Raw genomic sequence first — 20,059 nt, 5'->3', positions numbered from 1 at the left:
ATCTTATAAATATATATACACATATTAATTGTTTATTAATTATATTGTCTTATGTATTATTAATTATGTTGATAAAAAATATATTATTAACAATTTTATTCCTTCAAATTAAAATATATCATAAAATCCATTTTTTATGTAATTATCATATTAACTTATGCATTTTTTAGTAATTTGTATATATAAAAAGTGCTTCTAATAACAACTATCCAAACACTCTCACTTCTCAGAATCACTTTTTCACAAAATCTATTCTTCATGTGACTAGGCAAAATGGGAATCAATATCCTGAATATTTCGTTAATGAGAATCTGTTTATATACATAAGTAGAGTACCCATCTACATAACAGAATACTAACTACACAACTGAATACAATTGGTTATAACTTAATTACAAGTATTAACCTAACAATAATTGTTATCCTATCACCCCCACAAGCTGGAGCATGGATATTTTTCATGCCCAGCTTGGAAATAAGATCATGGAACCTTGTAGGATGAAGTGGTTTTATGAACATATCTGCTAATTGGTCTGAAGAGCTAACAAGAAGAAGGTGAATGATCTTGGCTTGTAACTTTTCTCTGACTAAGTGGCAATCTAATTCTATGTGTTTTGTTCTTTCATGGAAAGTGAGATTTGTTGCAATTTGAATGGCAGACTGATTATCATAATACAGTAGTGCTGGATCAATATGAGATAGATCAAAATCATTGAGAAGATATATGAGCCATTGCAATTCACAAGTAGTAGAAGCTAGGGCTCTATATTCAGCTTCAGAGGAAGACCGAGACACTGTTGATTGTTTCTTTGCTTTCCAAGATATCAAAGAAGAACCAATGAACACAGCAAAACCAGTTACAAAACGCCTTGTATCTATACAACTTGCCCAATCAAAATCACTAAAGCTTCTTGACTTCAAATCAGATGTCAAAGAGAGAAAAAGGCCGGCACCAGGAGAAGATTTTAGATATCTTAAGACACGATGTGCTGCCTGTAAGTGAATGTCTCGTGGATCAGACATAAATTGACTCAACTGTTGAGTAGCAAAACTAAGATTAGGCCGAGTGGTAGTGAGGTATTGGAGTCTCCCAATGAGTTCCCTATAAAGCTGTGGATCTGGAAGTGGTTGACCCTTATCTTTAGAAAGCCTAAGGTGAGGATCCATTAGGGTGGATGCTGGTTTACAGGCCAAATAACCAATATCTTCAAGCAACTCTAAGGCAAACTTTCGTTGAGATAAAAAAATACCTTGCTTAGTTCTAGCAAGCTCTAACCCAAGAAAATACTGAAGGTCACCAAGATCCTTAATGGTAAATGATGCATCTAATTGTTGTTTAACAAGATTGATCTCAGTTAGATCATTACCAGTAAGAACCACATCATCAACATACACCAAAAGTGCAGTAAAAGAAGAGGAATTGGCTTTGAAAAATAAAGAATGATCAGAGGCAGATTGTTTGTAACCATAAGAAAGCAAAGCAAGAGACAATTTAGAGTACCGTTGTCTGCTTGCTTGTTTTAAGCCAACTGTGATAATTTGAACCGTCCAACGGTGGTGCGACTAGAATCAGGGCGGGGTTCTCGCTTGGATGAATGTAGTAAGGGCTGCTTTGATCTATGGTGGATTCAGCGGCCATGGGTGTTCAGACGAGAGAGAGAAAGAAGGTCGACTAGGGTAAAGGACAGGAAGGGAAAAGAAAGATCAAAGAAGAGGGTAAGAAAGGAAACAAAAAGAGGAGGAAAAGAGAGAGAGAAAAATCAACGGGAAAAGTTTAGGCTCTGATACCATGTGACTAGGCAAAATGGAAATCAATATCCTGAATATTTCATTAATGAGAATCTGTTTATATACATAAGTAGAGTACCTATCTACATAACAGAATGCTAACTACACAACTGAATACAATTGGTTATAACTTAATTACAAGTATTAACCTAACAATAGTTGTTATCCTATCACTTCACAAAATTTATTCTCCCCAAAAACTATTCTTCAGAAGCTATTCTTCAAACCATGATTTGGTTTTATCCAAACACCCCCTCATACGAATGCCTGTGATCGCGGAAAATAGAGTAGCGAATAGCGATGATGGCTGGGCGGGTCGCCGAAAAGGAAAGCTATGAAAAACCAAAATTGTCCTCAGTTGATTGGGTTTTTGTTTTGTTGGATCAGCCATCTCAAGGCCTCGTTCAGTCATTTCAAGATCTCTTGAGCCGTGCATGAAAAAAAATGCGTATGTTTATGTCTCCATTAGGCAATTATCATTGGAAACATATGATAATAAAATATTCAAATTAGTTTCTGCAATTGATTTGAGTTTAAATATTAAAAATATTAAAATTGTGGAGAAATATTAACATAATAATAACAAAGTTTTCACAAAAAAGGCATAAAAACCAACAAAATATATGAAAAAAAATCGTAAAGAACACAGTGGAAACAAATTCTTCTTTTTTTGGGTTACAAGAGGTGAGCTAAGCTTGAAAAAGAAAACTCAATAGAACAAAAAATAAAACAAAAAAGATGGTGGAAACAAATCCTGAATATAATAGGCCCGTTTGAAACAGCTTATAAGTAGTTTATCAATAATAATTTACGGAATACGAGATAAGAATGTGAGAAAAGTTTTATCTCAATTTATGTAAAACGTGCTTATACAGATTTCTTAAATCCTCCCATACAGGCACATAGACTGCAACTATTGCTACTGCTATATCATCTAAAAGACTAAAACACAACATTTAATAAAATTTTAAAAATAAAATAGCACAAAAATATACCCTCGTTATGGACACATCTGGTAAGATGTAGCGAAAATTGTAGCTCAATGAAAGCCGTATTATTTTTATTTGTGGATAGTTGAGCTGGCCTCACTAAACAAGGCCACGTTCAATTTTTCCTTTTTCTTAATTTTACCGAAATATGCGAATTTTTTTACGAGAACATATAAATTTTGAAGGAAAGCGGAAAACGTTGCATTTCACACACCCATCTCATTTTTAGCTACATAAGTGTTAGTTTAAAACGATTTATAAATAACTGTTCAATTCCAACTTATGAAAATATGTTTATAAGTAATTCTGAACGTATCGAAAACTCGTAACTTTCTCTTTTTAAAAAAATATCCTGCGTGATGTGAATTAGATTAGAAGGTCTAAGTAAAAAAATGTCACATTATTGATTGACTTGTCATATTAATAAAAAGGTTTAAAGTTACGTTTAATATCTTGAAATATTTTTCTAAATACATCAAATATTTTAAAGTACCTTGTGACATATTTAATATGTTAAAATATTTTTTTAAGTGTATCTAATATTCTAAATTATATTTTAATGCATCTAACACCGTAAATTATGAACTATAAAATTGTATTGAAAAATACTTTAAAATGTTAAGCATACCTTACAAAATATTTAAAGCTACTTTTGAAGGTTTCAACTTCTATCCCAATCAAGCCTGAAGCAACGAGCTCAATTTCCTTATTCGGGTGAGGGTATTGAGCCTTCTCAGTTTCACTTTAGGCCAACAACATTGGATCCTCCTGATCTCCTCCTTCAATTTCGTTGTTCTATAATCCTTTTTTTTTTCTTTCGATTCTATCTTTTAGTCTAGTTTCGTTTCTTAATATAAAATATAGTTAATTAATTTAAAAATATGAGAAAAACTAAAAAAATTATTTTAAAATTTAAACTATTTATATTTATAGTTTTTTTTGTGCAAATTATATAGTTTTGTTTTCACTCAAATACCTCCTAATATTTTATTTAAAAATTGAAAGTAATAAACTTTAACCTTCTTTTGCTCTTTGTTTTTCCCCCACGATTCGTGATATGATGCCATTGAATCATCATTTTTTCCCAGTTAGGATGACACTAAAAATGATTCGTGGATGACAAAGGATGAAAATATAAATAAGATGAGGTCTTGAGTTTTAAACAAGTTAAAATTTAAGAATTGAATGCGAATTGTGAGTTGAAAGTTGAGGAGTAAAAAGTGATTTTTCCTGAAATGTACTAATAGCAAAGATTCAACATTTATGGTTTGAAAATAATAGGGAATTATTTATGGGCTATTTAGAATGTTCCAAAAACACTTAAAAAAATATTTTCACATAAGTAGAGATAAAATCCCCCTCATTTAAAATTATTTCTAAAATCATAATTTGATTTCTATTCAAATATGTTATTTCAAACTTCGTAAAATCACTTTTATAATTATAATTTGGTTTTCACCAAAACATCAATTTATACTTAAAGCACAGCAAAGTTTGCTATTTATAAAGATACTATTCTTTTATTAAAGAATTAAGATGAATCTAGCACCCCAAAATTTTTTTTGGATACATTCAGCATTTTGAAATATTTTATTAGGTGCATTCAACATCTTTTAAGATGTTTGATGCATTTAAAAAAATATTTTTAAGAGTACTGTATACATTTAAAAAAATATTTTAGAGTGTTGGATGCACCTTAACTTTATATTAAATTAATTTTTATATTAAGTACCAGATATAGTATTAATAAAAATTAATATTATATTTGGCAAGAGGGTTAGACACTCTAACAAATGGAGTAGATTCAATCCCTGAGCTAGTCGAAGTGTTGGGGGAGGCATATTCATAGCTTAGTGACACTAGGAGATTCTTACCTATTGGGCCAAAAAATATATGCTTGCTTGTCATGCTTCCGTGCCTGTAGGGACAGACCCCAGTAAATCATGAGTTAGTTTACCTGCCCTTTGATTGTGGGTGAGTCCAATTTTTTCCCTCAAATTTCTCCATCAAAAAGTTAATATTATATTTCCTTTAACCCAACAAAGGATAGAAAGGCCGATAATGATAGAAATAATAGCTCGACAGCTAAGTGAAGAAGAAGGAATGTTGACCATGAGAATTTGGTTTAACTAGATCAATAGATCAAGCACATGAATCAATTAAAAGTCTGATAATTCAAATTAATACCACAAAATTAATTGGACTAAGCTAGTATGGCTTTACAAAAGAGAGAGAATTAAAAAAAACTTTTTCTTTTTTGCGGCATCCGGGACCACACTTATTGGCCTATGCCTTTCGCCTCGTAGTGTCACTGCTCAATTAAAGAGCGAATCGTTTCAGATAAAAAACGGGAAAAAAAATCATGTTTATTATCCTATATACAATCTCCGGTCCTTAATATAAAACCCTGTTTGACCTTTTTTTTGTCCTAAATATAAGATCCTAATCCACTTTGTCTCTCATATTTATACATTTTTTTTCCAAAGTAGCCCTTCTAATAATGATAGTTCTAGTTAATACACTTGATTAGCAAGGATATTTTGGAAAAGACAACACCTATTTAAGACAAATAACTAACTCAACTTACTTCCTTAATCTCCTCAAATTAGTCAATTGACTCTTATAATTAGGACTGAAGGTAATATATGATTTAGTAGCACGAGATTTCCATTAATATTTTTAACAAAGTTCATCTGTTCATTAAGTACTCAGAAATGTTACAAGAAAATAACAACCTTAAAACAAGTCATAGTCTTGAACAGATTATGTTACTTACTAATCTTAATATATTATGCGAAACACTAAGTCCTTTTGAGACAGTAACTGCAGTGTCCTGTGTCCTTTTCCCCCCTTTCTTTGGGTCACATGTTGTGCCTCTTAGTTGAGAATATATACAAAAATTTGATAATACCTGGGCCCAAAAAACAATAATACGATCACAAGGTGAGCAAGTAATCCATCTCCTTCAACAAAAATGCTTCTGGATTCAGTTGAGCAAGTCATCGTTTTGATCTTCATTCTCCATCAAACAATTTAGAAATTCCCCTTCAAGTTTACCTACTACAGTACCAGCATGAATATGATCTCCACCAAACAAACGTAACGCTTTAGCTAGTGCACGGAATCGTCACCTGCGTAGATTTATCTGATTAATAATTGAGATAATTACAACTTAGAGATGATTTTTATTATATTTTATACATTGCAAATTTATCATAGCATCTAATATCAATTTCAAAGTATTTTATCACTGATTAATAAAATGCATACATGAAGATATTGATCCATTGAATGTTTGAAACAAGTATTTAAAATCAGATTTTATCAGAACTAATAATTATATCTTAATTAACTGGTATTCCTCCGATCTTAAATATAAGACCCATTTTATAGTATTTTTAAAATAATCATAATATATTAAAATTAAATGAACGACGCACCTCATTATCTTAAAAAGCCTTCTCGCTCTATCGATAAGACGAGGGATGATGCTTTCATTGCTCTTCCGGGTTTGGCACTGCGTGTGTTTAGTCTTGCGGCCTGTGGACGATGAAATTTCAACATCACGTCGGTTCACTTCAACATCTAATTGCGAACGGCTCTTAAGTTTGAATTCGTCCACCTGATTTCTCAACTTAGTTTGGAAAGTCTTCTGCTTTCCACTATGGTTCCATTCATTGGAGTCTTGTGCGAATCGGCCAGCCCAGTCCAATTTTCTGAACCTGGATTTACGCTCCAGGAAATGCTGCAACAAATGTGTTGTTTTGCTTTACTTCACTATATAATTTAGCCCAGTGGTACATTTGATACATGAAATTGGAATTTGTTTTTTGGCCAAAAATATGAAGTTGGAATAAGAACGCGAGAATTTATACCTTCCGGGCTAATAGATCAGATCCACACTCAGCTCTGAAACAAAAACAAGGAAATGGTTATATCACAATTCCAAATTTGAACGACTAAAAAAAAAAAAAGGACAAAAATATCTTTCTCATACTTGAAAGTAAAGCCTTTTTTTTTTTGTGGGAAAAAAAGAAGTTACAGACAGCCAAGCTGGAAAATTTGAGCAATACATCTTGCCTGATAGAACCATATCTGAAGCAAACATTTTAATATCCCTGAAATATTACCTTGGTGCTTTATCATTTTCAGGCTCATCTTCATCCAATGCTTCTTTGGAGAAGAGTACACTGTGGTGACTAACTCCAGCTATGCCTAGACTTTTCAGGAACTCTATATGTTCTTTAAAAGACTCATCCCTAGACAGCATAAATGCTGAGTCAGTAATCCGAAAATTGCATTCCACCTATCATGTGGTTTAACAAAAATGGTATTTGGGTTCTAAATGCACAAACTAGTCGAAGAATTTGGTTTGATCTTATATGTAACATCTCAATCCACTTTCAATGAAAATAGTTTCCAATACGATCGACTAACTTAACCAATTTTTCTTAATTTTTATAAATTAATTACCTATTTCCTACGTTTAGGACATGAGGGAGTCTTAAAACATAATTTATAACTCATCCTGAGCTCTTATTAAATTTCATAATCCTCACATAACAGATTGAGCTATAACATTCGTACTTTACAACCAGTTAATCCTCAACTCCATGCATGCATGAGAAAAGAATTAAATGCAGCTGAAAGGTTGAGCCGTGTAACAAGAAAGGCATGCATTTAGTGGAAAAAGATTTTGACATCAGAGAAAAAATGTTGAAGTTATGATTAAACTCGTACATTGTCTTTTGCCAATCATGCTTCCTCTCTAATTGCTGCTGGGTGACAGATACATCAAAGCCTTTTTCGGGGAGACTGAAAAGATATTTGAGATCCTGAAAAGAACGATGAAGAAATAATACACTGCGTCAGAACCTCGTAAAACATGTTTGTTGCCACAATACCTCAGAAACAAACAACACTCAACACTTGTATTGTACCCTCCTGCTGAAGTAACGATTTTGTTCTTTATGCTCTTTTGCTGTTTTACACAATCCGTCCTTGAATACCTAGAATTCCAATAATTCTAAGTCAAAGGGTTCGATCAAAACGTCTACACATCAGAATTAGAAACTCCTTCAAAACAACAGCTAAAAGAAAATCCTTTACCTGCTTCCTGTATGCTTTTTCTTCGAATGTTCCACACGTAATTAGTCTATATGCAACAACATCTTTCGTTTGACCAATACGATATGCACGATCGACAATCTGGTTGTCCGTACTGCCAAGAAATATATATTATCTGGACATTTGTTAAGAGTTTATATTCAACATTTTTAGGCAGTCTTCTTTAGAGGAACAGAGCTCAAGTCATTTACACATGCCATACTAACATTCAAGAAAATAAAATATACACATAAATACTAAAAAGGGCATGAAACTGAAAGATATTCCTAAATATCGGAGCTAGTAAATGGGTTTGCTTTGATTTTAAATATAATATCTCAATCCATTTTGTCTCCCACATTTATATTTTTTTTTTTAAATTATTCCTATGAATTCAACTTAATAAGGGGGTTCCGTGGGTAGTTTCTAATGGAAATGATTAAAGGCGGTATTTTAGGATAAACCTGCCTATTTATTAGAAATAACTAACTTAAATAATTTCCTTAATCATTCTAAATTAATTATCTAACTCTTATATTTATGGTCACAGGGAGGATCAAATGGATGAAATAAGCACACAAAAGTAATGACTTGATTAGTTGCAACATGATATCAGATTCAACTAACAATACTTGATTAAGAAACAACTTCCAATATACTGAATATTTTATCAGTTACTAGTCAGAGAAAGAAACTCTTAAAGAAGCACCTTGGGTTCCAATCAGGGCCAGCCACAATCACTCGATCAGCCCTAGTTAGTGTCAACCCTAAACCGCCAACTTTAGATGACAAGAGAAATATGGGAGCCACATCATTTTGGAAATCCTGACAAAAGAAAAGAAAATAGGTACCGGAGGACAGAAGTAGTAGTTTTATTTCACAATACAAAATACTTACACTAACAATCTTTGTTCTGTCCTTGACTTTTGTTGTTCCATCAATTCGTAAGAATTTATAACCTTCGGACAATAGGGATTTCTGTAAAACATATCTTTCAACCTTAGATTAACTCAAGATGAATGTGATTTATATAAAACAGTGATGCAAAAACAGGATATATTTTGGCCTTGTCTTCGGCACAAATTCCATTTCAAACTCATGAATTGATTGGTGAAACTATAATGCTCTCACCATTAAGCCAAAATTTTGAATGGAAAAATTATCGCCAATAAAGTCATTCTCATTACAGGCTCATAAAATTGTTGCAAAATATATTACTAACCATTTCTTTCGCCGGTTCAAATACAAGAGTACCTATATGTCTTTATCTGCCTCCGTTCATGTTATTGCTATAAACATAACAAAGCAAATAAATCCTGAACCTGATAAGAAATACTCCTCCAGTCCTTAATATAGGATCTAATTATTGAGTTGGTTTTAGTTCTAAATATAAGATCCATTTCTCATATTTATCAATTTTCTCTAAATTACCCCTATAGATAAATTCCTCAACCATAATCAAGTATAAGAGGAAAAGGGGGTATTAAGAAAGATGATTATAGTATTTTAGGAAAAACGTGTCACATTTCTTATAATTAACTAACTTACCTAACTTCCTTAATCTAATCAAATTAGTTAAATGGGTCTTATATTAAGGCCTAGAGGAGTATTTTTTTCTATTCATAGAATTTGATCCAAAACTCGGACCTACTAAGTAAGGACGCACCAACATACCATCAACATCAAATATCAAAACCAACCTGCATAAGATTTACCTTAAAAAAAAAAAAAAGGGCCAACCTGAATAAGATCAAGCATCTTGAGTCTTCCAGAAAATATAATCACATAATGCCCCTGTGGAATCAAATTACCCTAAAAAGGGATAACATAATTAAATACTACACACAAAGTACACAGAAATATACGAAACTATGATCCCCACGTGGCAATTTAATACCCACCAATAGTGACATTATGAAAGACGTTTTGCAGGAGATATCTTTGAACTTGTACGCGTCACCAACACCTTTCATGCGCATTGCCAAACTATCTGCAAGATCAGCCTCTGCTAGATTCAACAGCTTCCTGTATTTACCTCCTGACAGGTTCCGTTTAAACAACAGAAGTGGATGATCACATATTTTCTTCATCATCTGCTTCATTTAAATAGTTTTTAAAATTAACTTGAAAATGGAAGATATGGCAAAACAAAAACTTTAAGTTTGTGACATATGAGAAATGAGTAATCACATTTACAAAGGAAACAACACCACTGGAAAAGATCCTGAATAAAGAAAATTCACCTCAATTGCAGCAAACGGTGCTCCATATATTGTTTTATAGTTCACACTCTTCAAACATTTCTTGTAAAGCTGTCGCTGCATAACATCAAACAGAAACAAAACTCAAAATTTTCAAGGTGGCTTTGATTGAAAATTCTGTGTCTGAGAGAATACATTACAACAAAAAGTTGCATCTCACCTGAATATTGGTCAGTCGCAGCCACACAACAATGTCTTGTTTATTAGAAATTTTAACTTCACCAACCTCACTCTTTTGACGACTTAAAAAGAAAGGATGAATAAGATCTCTGAGCTCCTGATCAGAGAATACAATGATCTAACTTGGGTTAGTGCAAGAAATTTGTTCTTAATTGATATTGAGGGAGTGTGAACGTAATATTTGAATAATAGAACCTAACAAAGGCCAAACCAAGCCAATAGAAAGCAGATTTTGGAGTTCAAAACCTTTGCCGAAGAGGAAGCCAACCGCTTGGCTTCTTTAGAAGCTCTTCTGTCACGGCCCCAAAGTATGGGCCACTCAAATTTTTCTTCGAACCTGATACATATAATAAAATTTCATCAGTTAACCCAATAAGAAACTAAACTCCACCAGAATGCGTCTTGAAAGAGACTAATACCATTCCTTATCACCGAGCAACCCAGGACAGCAGAAATTGAACAAGGCCCACATCTCCTGTTACATAGTTTTAAGAGAGAAAAAATCACACAACAGGTTACCTGGGAAAACATATAAAATACTAAATCCAAATAAGATAATACAATTTGAAAATCTATTAATTACAAAATAAAGACAATGGTTATTAAAATACCTTAAGATCATTTTGCCATGGCGTGCCACTGACGACTATGCGATGGGGACATGGTATCTCTAGCAAACTTTTAGCTCTCTGTGTTTTTGGATTCTTTATATAATGGGCCTAAGGTTAAAACCAATTTGACAAGTAAAAATTTACTCCTTTATTTTTTATCGTGTTTATTGATATTTAGGTTTAGAGTCAAGTAGATAACAGAATTCAAGGTATACGGCAAAGATCACACACCTCAACCCTCTACCTAATTTCCAAAAAGTGACATTCATATAGATACCTTCTTCTTTCCAAAAGAAAATCCAAATTTTCCACGTTTTATTTAAAAAAAAAAAAAACCAGCCACGAAAGGTACCCAAACATGCCTAGAGAGTTAAATAAAGTAGTAACAGAAGGAAATCCTACTATGAAACAAGACGATTAATAGTTGGCCAAAAAAGAGGAAAATGAAGACAAAATGTAACCTTAAATAACGAAAATAGACATCAATTGGCCTTTATAAAATGCAAACTCATCCTAACCTCATCAAGTATCACGTAATCCCATTTGGGGTTGTCTTGGCTTTTCTCATCATAAGATCGTAAGTGCCTGTGCTTTGTTAATGATTTAGAATAGCCACGAACAATGCCATATGTTGTGAGGAGAACACCTTCATGCTAAAAAGCAATACAGGTAAATAAGACTAATGGCAACTTTGAATTATAGGCGCCGAAGTTGATTTCTCAACTTTAAGATGAAAATGTTGCATATTTATGTATTTCTTTTGAACTTCCATGAAAGTTTCATAATCAAATAAATTTCTGACACTGACAGAAGCTTGAACCAGTACAATTAATAAACACTCTGAATCTTTTCAAGCCACCACAAACACCCACAATTTCCAAATCTTACGCTCAATTTCAAGTTCCGGTGTGCGTGTGTGTAATGTATTTCATTTTCTTCTACTTCTTGTTATAACTTCCAAAGTATGAACATGATTATCAGAACTTCAATTGAGCATGTAGAACAAGATATATACAGTACCTGAAAAAGTCCTTCCTCTCGAGCCTTTTTAGAAGTTCCATTATATCTACAGCAGAGAAAAAGTTAGTGCATTTTTCGCTAGCAGACACATAATTGGGTCTGTGAGTTATAATATATTCAAATGAATAAAGTGAGGCAGCCGCACCCTCTTGTCTTCTCAGAAAGACCTACAGCAGATAGTTCTTTGATCCAATGGGGAAGCAAGGTTTTTGGTACCACCACCAATGCCTTTTTAATCAAACGTGAATTCAATAAACCAGCTAGAAAACAACAAATCTGCAAGACTAACCCGATGTTCATAAACTATGTAATGCAGATATCGCGAAACAAAGTCGTAAAGTACAAGCATTACGTTGTTTATTTCTTACCTGCCTTGTTTTCCCCAAACCCATGTCGTCTCCCAAGATCCCACCTTTTCCCTGGCAATGCAAGGACCAGAGCCACTTCAAGCCATCCAGCTGATGTTTTAGCAACGTTTCTACGATTTTACCTTCCAGCTTGAATGTACAATTTGGGCCATTCAGTGTTACAGAACTGACTCTTTCAGAGGCAAAATGATCCGATTGAACAGAATCTGCTTCTGAGTCTTTTTCCACTGATTCAATGCCACCACCAACACTCTCAGTTGCACCGTATGAACTGTCACAGGGGTCCTGTTTAGGTAAACTTGAATAATCTGCACCCGCATAGTCAAAAATCCACACAAGGTCAAAATCTTCCCACTTATCAATCACGAGAGTTTTATCAGCATTTCTTTGTGTGAATATAAACTTGGCTGAGGTGACGTTGGTCTTCCATGTCAATGTGGTTTCTAATGATATACATGGGAAAGTCAGAAATAAAGAAAGCATGCTTACTGTGGTATGTATCACTTCCTCTCGGCGAAACGGCAGCGAGTCTGTGTCGGCCATCTGCCGTGGTCGGCTTCTCATCATCCGCCGAGTGTTGCTCTAATAAACGACAAACTCAGTTTAGATGAAGAAGGAATGCCGAAGAAGTTCAATGGCAAGGACAATGAATGAATAACAATAGGAGAATCAACTTCAGTAGTGGTAGAAATGGTGGGATACTACCATCTTCTTCACTTTTGCTGTCGTTCGATAAAGTTTTATCTTGTCGCCACCTTGATGATAACTTATCTTCATCATCTGCAAAAGAAGGACGGAAAGAAAGTATAAATCCAAGCAAGCATGCAGAACGTGTGTGTGCGCGCGCGCGAGAGAGAGAGAGAGAGAGAGTTTAGATACCAGACGGTTTGGATGAGAGCTTAGAATGAGCAAAAAGTTCTCGGAGGATTCGATAAGGGCTGGAACTGAAGCTCAATGATTTCTTGCCATCTTTTTTATCCGCCATGCTTGGTAGTAACGGGGCGGAGGGGAGGTATTGAAGGGAAGGGAAGAACGAGCAGGAAAACAAACTATGAAGCTGTAAAGGCTATAAGCCACCTTATATATTGGACCTCATATATTGGACCTCAGCTTCCCCACTTTGATCAGAAATATTTCCATTTCCGTTCAACCTCGGAAAGCTAACACTAACAGAGTTGCACGAGACGAGAGTAGGCTGTGAGCCTGTGACAGTCCCTGTCCTCGCCGGTGCAGAATCTATAAAATTACAAACCTGTCCTTAGTCCTTCAAGTTTTCTACCTTACACCTGTTCCCTCGCTAGGCCTCATTTAGTCATTTCATCAGGTTCTCTTCAATTGGGCGCGAGGGTGCCTCTACTTTCATAGGCGTTAATAATTAATTTTCTCGATTGCCAAATCAAATAGTAAGATCCAGTACGTCGTTGCAAACTCACAATTTACAAATCCTTCTGATTTCCGTCATGCCAAAGTAAAAACAACATACTTTTTTGTTTTAAATATAATATTAATTTTGTAATACAAATTATATTATAAAATAAATTTTATATTTTATAATATAAATTATATTATAAAATGGATCTTATATTTAAAACAGAGGAGTATCGTATTTCCCATCTACTGAATATTTCTTAATTTTTAATTTAATATTTATAACATTAGTAATAATGTAATATTGACTGAGTTGTGGCAGAACGAATTCATGCATGTCTCCGGCCATGAAACTCGTTCCTTTCCCGCCCACACACGATGGGATGGCTTGGGTGCTACCGTGCTAGTGTATGAGCTTTCCTTCTAAATAAAATAAAAAGATATATCTATAAAACTGATTTTTTTATTAATTACGTTCCTTAAATAATGGGTATTGTATTAATTTTAGTCGTATAGTTTGCTAAAGCATGAAGAAAATAAAAGAGAACAAAATGCTCGGCAAAAAAAAAACCATAATAATAAAGAGGACAAATGCAAAATGACAAGCAAATATTCCTAAAGAACAAGGAAACTGGGGGAAAAGTTAACTGAATTATATCAATGAATCACTAAGAAATTCTAAGCCTATGACAATTAATTAAATCATTAGAACATTAAATTGACATCCTCTGCATGATCCCGACCAAGATATTAATTACTGGTAGTATTAGATAAATTAATTAACCTCTCAAAAAACTGTTAGAATTAAAGTGGGTAAAAAGACAAAAGCTTCAGTGAATCTTCTCACATTGTGGCCGTATATGTGTGTGTCCTCGTCTAATCTGATAAACTGTGCGGCAGAGGCTGGGTCATCGCTAAGAAACTGAAGGATGATATTACCTCAGATCATTCACTTGCCAAGGCAAGCAAGCCAAAACAGAAGATCATCGAAATGTGAAACAAAATCGGCGATTCGTCTTCCCCGAAAACAGAGTTTGATCAGTTTGATTTCTTGCAACCAGGGGAAGAGCCACAAATAATCGGACAAAAATTTTCCCAATTCCATCACGAATTCATCGACTTCGCTAATGGCATTTCGCTCTCGTTCGAAGCGACCGACGACGTCCTCTGCAGTCCGCCGCCTCGCGCCGCCGGCGCTCCGGTTTCTCCGAATTGGACATCTCCCTTGCCATTTGCATGCCCACCTGCACCCTCAATATCTTCATTTCCAGAGTAATTCCTCTGATTTCCAACTTTTCCTCCTCCGTCTCCACCTCCACCACCAAACCTAACCCTAAATCCAAAAGCACGAGAAACGATTCGGTATATGAAAGTTAAGAGCCAAAACGCCCACGGAAGGCAAACCAATATCACCCCAGCCACGGGCAACCAAGACGCCACTTGGTCTTCAGGAAGCAACACGTAAGCCAGGAGGCAGGCGCCGCCGGCGACGATGCAGATGAACAAAATACAAGTGGTGATCCATATGTACGCGCGGCCATTGCCAAAGTCCGGTGCAGGCATTGATTGGATGAGAAGGAGATGATGAAGAACAATATCAAAAACGTCAAGTGCAGATCATGGATTCATCCTTATCATCCTCCATTGTAATCATCAACATTTCTTTATTTGAGAAGGTGGATTTAATGAGATACAGGTTCCATTAGAGGCGGATTTTCCAGTGTTTATCTTTTTTTTGGCCTTGTGATTGTGTTTATCAAATGGTGGAAAATATTGTTCAGAAGTGTTTTCCTTTCACCGACGAGGTCTGTGAAATGAAATTCGCTAACAAAGAGTGAAAGAGAGAACGAAGCGGGCTCCATTTATGGATATTTGGTTATGGATTTGAGTTTTGCTATTAATTCATATGGCCAACCAAAATTTATGTCACATCTTAAATATTAATTACAGTCATTCATGTTGTTGTTAGCGTAATTCAAACTTCAAGATTTTTCACTTAGTATCATTTTTTATTGGGAAAATTAGGCACAAGGTCCTAAAAAAAAGACTTTATTCACCTAAGATCTCATAAAAATTACCAACAAGTTCTAAGGGACCTTAGAGTATTATATTCTAATTATAAAATGACATCACTACCCCTCAAATTCCCAATCTCACATCAACAGCGACTATTAACAACCCAATCTTTGTTATGTTATACTATTTAGTTATAATTTGATCTTATATAGAAGTTATATTATTCTATAAAATTAGTTGTTAGCAGACACTGTCTAGGTTGTCAACTGCTCTCCTTGGGTTATTAATACTCACCATTGAGGTTGTCAATGAATCTCCGCATTGCCTGTTTTGCTTAATGAGAGGAGGGGAGGAAAGGAATTTTAATGGAAAGAAGGGGAGGGAAGGAGAGCAGAAGGATTTTAATATTACCTTATTTTGATTTATAAAAAAAGAGGAGAGGTGAAGAGTTTTAATATTACCTTATTTGGTTCATGAGTGGAGGAGAGGGAAAAATATTTTAACATGAACAATTTTACCGTTATTTATTTAAAATTATTTTTTCAAATTTAGGATTTAGGATAATATAGGGACATTAAAAATAATATAGACATAATGGTCGCAACATGACAAAATATTACCCTTTCCATCCAAAGCTTTCCAATTTTGGAAGGAAGGGGAGGGGTTTCCCTCCCCTCCTAAAATTTGTGTATTGCCAAACAAGGAGAAATAATTAAAATCCTTCCCCCTCCCCTCCAAATCCCTCGTACCAAACGCACCCTAAAATTTTGTTATAATCCTATTGGGTTTAATTGAAGTTCTTCATGGTTTTGAAAAGCTTTCTATTTCAGTGTTAAAGTTATTGTATTATACTATTTGGTTATAATTTACTTTTATGTGGAGGTTATATGATCCTATAAAGTAAGTTGTCAATGAATATTGCTTAGGTTGTCAATACCTTCTCATTAGGTCGTTAATAGTTGCTATTGAGGTTGTCAATAGGGGTGGAAACAGGCCAGGCCTCACTCTTAACAGGCCTGGCTTGTGGTGAGGCCTATTGGCCTGAGCCTGGTCTGCGGTCTATGAAAGGCCTTTTAATCGACCTGAGCCTAGCCTGTAATTAGGCATGGCCTGCCCTGCCCTGTGGCCTGTTAAGAGGCCTGTTTTTTTTTTTAATAAATTTCAAACATACATAAATCAATTCAAAATTACAATAATTCAACCCAATTTATCTAAAATACAAACAAAAAAAATATGAAATTATCAAATTAACACAATTTGTAAAATATGTCCCCTTAGGCCCAAAAAAAAATCTAATATGAAAAATTATTAGAAAACATAATTTCACTCTGGTATAAAAATATCACTTCATCCCATCTCTAGTATAAAAATTAGTTGATGACTAGATCTAATTTAAAATATGAAACATCCTTAATCCCTTTTATATTTTAAATTTATTATTTGTTCAAACTAATTTACTAACAAAATGATATTTGATCCTGTTGTTACACATGGTTGTTTAAAAAAAAATATGTTACATTTATTATTATTTATTTATTTATTTAAATTAATTAAGCAACTATTATAATAAGAATTAGATTGAGCACACATATATACGATCTAAAACATAATAGGTCAATTCTCTCTCTATATATATATATATTCTATATAAGATTAATATGAAAAGCATGGATCAAATAAATGAATGATGCTTTTATTTTTTTTAATGCACTTATGTTTTCTTTCTCTGTTCAAATATGTGTCATTATACATACATCAATTATTTTTATTATAGAGAATGGAAATGAAATGAAGCATGCAATAAGCTCTGGATAACACGTTTATGTGGGTGGAGTTTTCTCAATTAACCAATCAGAATAGCAGATTCCCTCCTGTCCATTTATAATTTTAACCTTAAAAAAAAAAGATAACAAGCCCAGGCCGCTTGATAGGCCTAACAGGCTTACTATCAGGCCTGAGCCTGGCCTGATAAAGTAAACAGGCTTTTTTACAGGCTTGAACCTCTTCTGATATCTAAATAGGCCAGGCCAGGCCACAGGCTCCTGACAGGCCGTCTGGCCTATTTCCACCCCTAGTTGTCAATGGCCATGGCAAAAAATATGTAAATTGGAAATCTAAGGGACAATGATGTCATTTATAATTAGAATATAATAATCTAAAGTCCTTTAAGACTTGCTAGTAATTTTAACATTTCGTAAGACCTTAGATGAATAAAGTCTCTTCTTTGAGACCTGTGCGTAATTTTCCCTTTTTTTTTATTTAATACTCCCTCTAATTTTATATATAAGTTTCAAATTTGAGAAGGGGTGTGATCCATTTTATAAGTTCTAATTTAGGTTTGTCTTAACATTTAGTATATTTGTTCTAATTTTGCACTTAATTATTTATTGGAAAAAGACAATAAAATACTATAGAAATTGCTAAATGACAAATCACTACAAGTGAATTTCAAAATTTTAAATCAAACCCTTTTGTATTATTTTGGAATTTTAAATCTTGTGAAATGACATAAATGTCCTTTACTATTTTTTTTCTTTTTTTTAAATAAATATTACCACCTAAGTTGGTTTTTGGCGGCCGAAGCTCTGACGCCTGTAATCCTAATGACTATTCTTATTTAGCTACTGACTACTCTAGTATCGCGATTGACCACTTCAGTTTTAAAAATTCATTAACTACTCTTGTATATTTATTAACTATTCTAATTTCGCAATTAACTACTTTTGTTTCAAAATTAAAAAATTTATTAAGTGTTTTTGGAGATCGAATGACTATTCTTGTGCAGTTATTTGCTATTCTTGTGTGGTTAATAGCTATAAAAAAGTAGTAATCAAAACTTTAAAAACAAATATAGTCAATAGTAAAATTAAAGTAGTTAATAACCATATAAAAATAGTCAATAAAAGTAAGGACAATGTTGTCATTTCATAATATTTTAAAATTCCAAAATAGTACAAAAGATCTGATTTTAGATTTTAAAATTTACCCACTCTAGTTTGTCCTTTAACTTTTTTAAAGTATTTTATTATCTTTTACCCTTATTTATTCTCTCTTATTTGCCACATTTTCTTTTATCATATTTTTTTATACATTCTCTTTCATTTTTTTCTCATTTATTATAAGGATATATTTGGAAACAATATTATATTTCTAACTTATTTATTGTTTTTAACAAATTGTTTGTTATATGCAAATTAGTTATTTAAAGTTCATTGATAGGACTGGAGAGAGTATTATTTATTCCATTTAGGTTGATCCTATCGAAACTCAACCAATTCTAAGATGATATTCTTTTTTATTTTTTTGGTAGGTACATATATCTTCATAAGACAATCCTATTTGAGATACTGGCAAGTACTAAATGTGAGTACCTCTCCTAATAGGAATTCAAATCTTGGTTCATATTGTGAAGAACTAGCCCCTTTTGCTAGACCTAACCTTCTGTTGATAATTTTAAGATGATATTCACATAGAGACAATATTAGCAAGTTAATTTGACTCTAGATTGGCCGGCATTTTTTGTGGAACCAAGGCCAAGACTGCAAGAAAATGCAACTTATATCCCATAATCAAATCAAACAGTGCAAAGAAATAGGAGGACTTGGTATTAAGGATTTGCAGAATCAGAATATGGCTTTCATCATAAAACTCGGCTAGGTCTACTTACCAAGCCTAAAGCTTTATGGGTGTGATGTCTCAAAAGAAAGTATGGCTGTGGTAATGAGATCTAACTAAGGGTTTGTGAGAAAACAAAATTCATCAAGAGTGTGGTGTAGCATTACCTTAGCTTGGGACAAGTTCTATAAAGGAATTGGCCAGACCATCAAAGGTGGAAGTACAACTAGCTTTTGGTGGGATCTTTTGTCCCCGTTTGATGAGCCTCTCATATATTATATTGAGCACAATCTCCACACCCTGAATCCCGTGATAAAATGAGAGACTTTATACTTCAAAATGGTATGTGGAATATCAAAAAGTGGAAAAATTCTTGCCATCTTGGATTATCAGTACTCTTACCAAATACCCCTATCAAGTAGTGAAGAGGACAAATTTAGCTGGAGGAATGCCATAGATGGCAATTTTAGCATCAGGCGGTTTACCAATTTGTCTCTTCACAAGCGGAACATCATATGATGGTCCTGTAGAAAAAAGGCATGGGAACTCCTAGTACCAGAGAAAGTAAATTTTTTCTTTTGGCATCTTTCATGATAAACTTCCCACAAATGCACTCAGAGCTAAGAGAGGGTTAACAAACAATGTATAATGTACTTTTGAGTGTTAAAAAGAGGAAAACACTTTACACATCCTTAGTGACTGCGAGATAGCCAGGAATGTGTGGATTGAGATTATTA

The 20,059-nt window shown here is 33.8% G+C and overlaps 3 protein-coding genes across 3 annotated transcripts; all 3 read right to left on the bottom strand.

The window, feature by feature from the left end:
* Positions 1 to 381: 381 nt before the first annotated feature.
* On the bottom strand, positions 382 to 1,639 carry LOC114728284 (uncharacterized mitochondrial protein AtMg00810-like). The gene is made up of 2 exons (XM_028915167.1): positions 1,531 to 1,639; positions 382 to 1,424 (listed from the first exon to the last, which is right to left on the bottom strand). Exons 1-2 carry the CDS (start codon positions 1,637 to 1,639, stop codon positions 382 to 384), a joined length of 1,152 nt encoding a protein of 383 aa, XP_028771000.1.
* A 3,827-nt stretch (positions 1,640 to 5,466) lies between these two features.
* On the bottom strand, positions 5,467 to 13,308 carry LOC114728273 (protein CHROMATIN REMODELING 24-like). Its single transcript, XM_028915157.1, has 22 exons — positions 13,203 to 13,308; positions 13,029 to 13,103; positions 12,324 to 12,766; positions 12,101 to 12,231; positions 11,956 to 12,001; positions 11,454 to 11,588; positions 10,936 to 11,043; positions 10,744 to 10,799; positions 10,571 to 10,661; positions 10,305 to 10,421; positions 10,127 to 10,201; positions 9,785 to 9,976; positions 9,624 to 9,695; positions 8,781 to 8,861; positions 8,593 to 8,708; positions 7,887 to 7,998; positions 7,718 to 7,786; positions 7,518 to 7,612; positions 6,908 to 7,036; positions 6,653 to 6,686; positions 6,218 to 6,522; positions 5,467 to 5,470 (listed from the first exon to the last, which is right to left on the bottom strand). The coding sequence occupies exons 1-22, from the start codon at positions 13,306 to 13,308 to the stop codon at positions 5,467 to 5,469; spliced, it is 2,592 nt and encodes an 863-aa protein (XP_028770990.1).
* A 1,487-nt stretch (positions 13,309 to 14,795) lies between these two features.
* On the bottom strand, positions 14,796 to 15,254 carry LOC114728265 (uncharacterized). Its single transcript, XM_028915147.1, has one exon. It carries the CDS (start codon positions 15,252 to 15,254, stop codon positions 14,796 to 14,798), a length of 459 nt encoding a protein of 152 aa, XP_028770980.1.
* Positions 15,255 to 20,059: the final 4,805 nt, after the last annotated feature.

This window comes from Neltuma alba, unplaced genomic scaffold (genome assembly GCF_004799145.2).
Source record: "Neltuma alba isolate B1F8T4 unplaced genomic scaffold, ASM479914v2 tig00002446_pilon, whole genome shotgun sequence".
Taxonomy (NCBI): Eukaryota; Viridiplantae; Streptophyta; class Magnoliopsida; order Fabales; family Fabaceae; genus Neltuma; species Neltuma alba.
Note: the sequence above shows the minus strand (reverse complement) of the source record. Positions and strands in the feature narration are given on the sequence as shown.

What these genes read in the sequence shown, in the direction of transcription:
- LOC114728284 (XM_028915167.1), bottom strand. Translation starts at nt 1,639, where the DNA reads ATGGCCGCTGAATCCACCATAGATCAAAGCAGCCCTTACTACATTCAT. An exon ending in GGACGGTTCAAATTATCACA is followed by an intron (nt 1,425 to 1,530) that starts GTTGGCTTAAAA and finishes TATTTTTCAAAG; the next exon opens with CCAATTCCTCTTCTTTTACT.
- LOC114728273 (XM_028915157.1), bottom strand. Translation starts at nt 13,308, where the DNA reads ATGGCGGATAAAAAAGATGGCAAGAAATCATTGAGCTTCAGTTCCAGC. An exon ending in CTTTCATAATGTCACTATTG is followed by an intron (nt 9,696 to 9,784) that starts GTGGGTATTAAA and finishes ATCCCTTTTTAG; the next exon opens with GGTAATTTGATTCCACAGGG. An exon ending in CTGATCTATTAGCCCGGAAG is followed by an intron (nt 6,523 to 6,652) that starts GTATAAATTCTC and finishes CATTTGTTGCAG; the next exon opens with CATTTCCTGGAGCGTAAATC.
- LOC114728265 (XM_028915147.1), bottom strand. Translation starts at nt 15,254, where the DNA reads ATGCCTGCACCGGACTTTGGCAATGGCCGCGCGTACATATGGATCACC.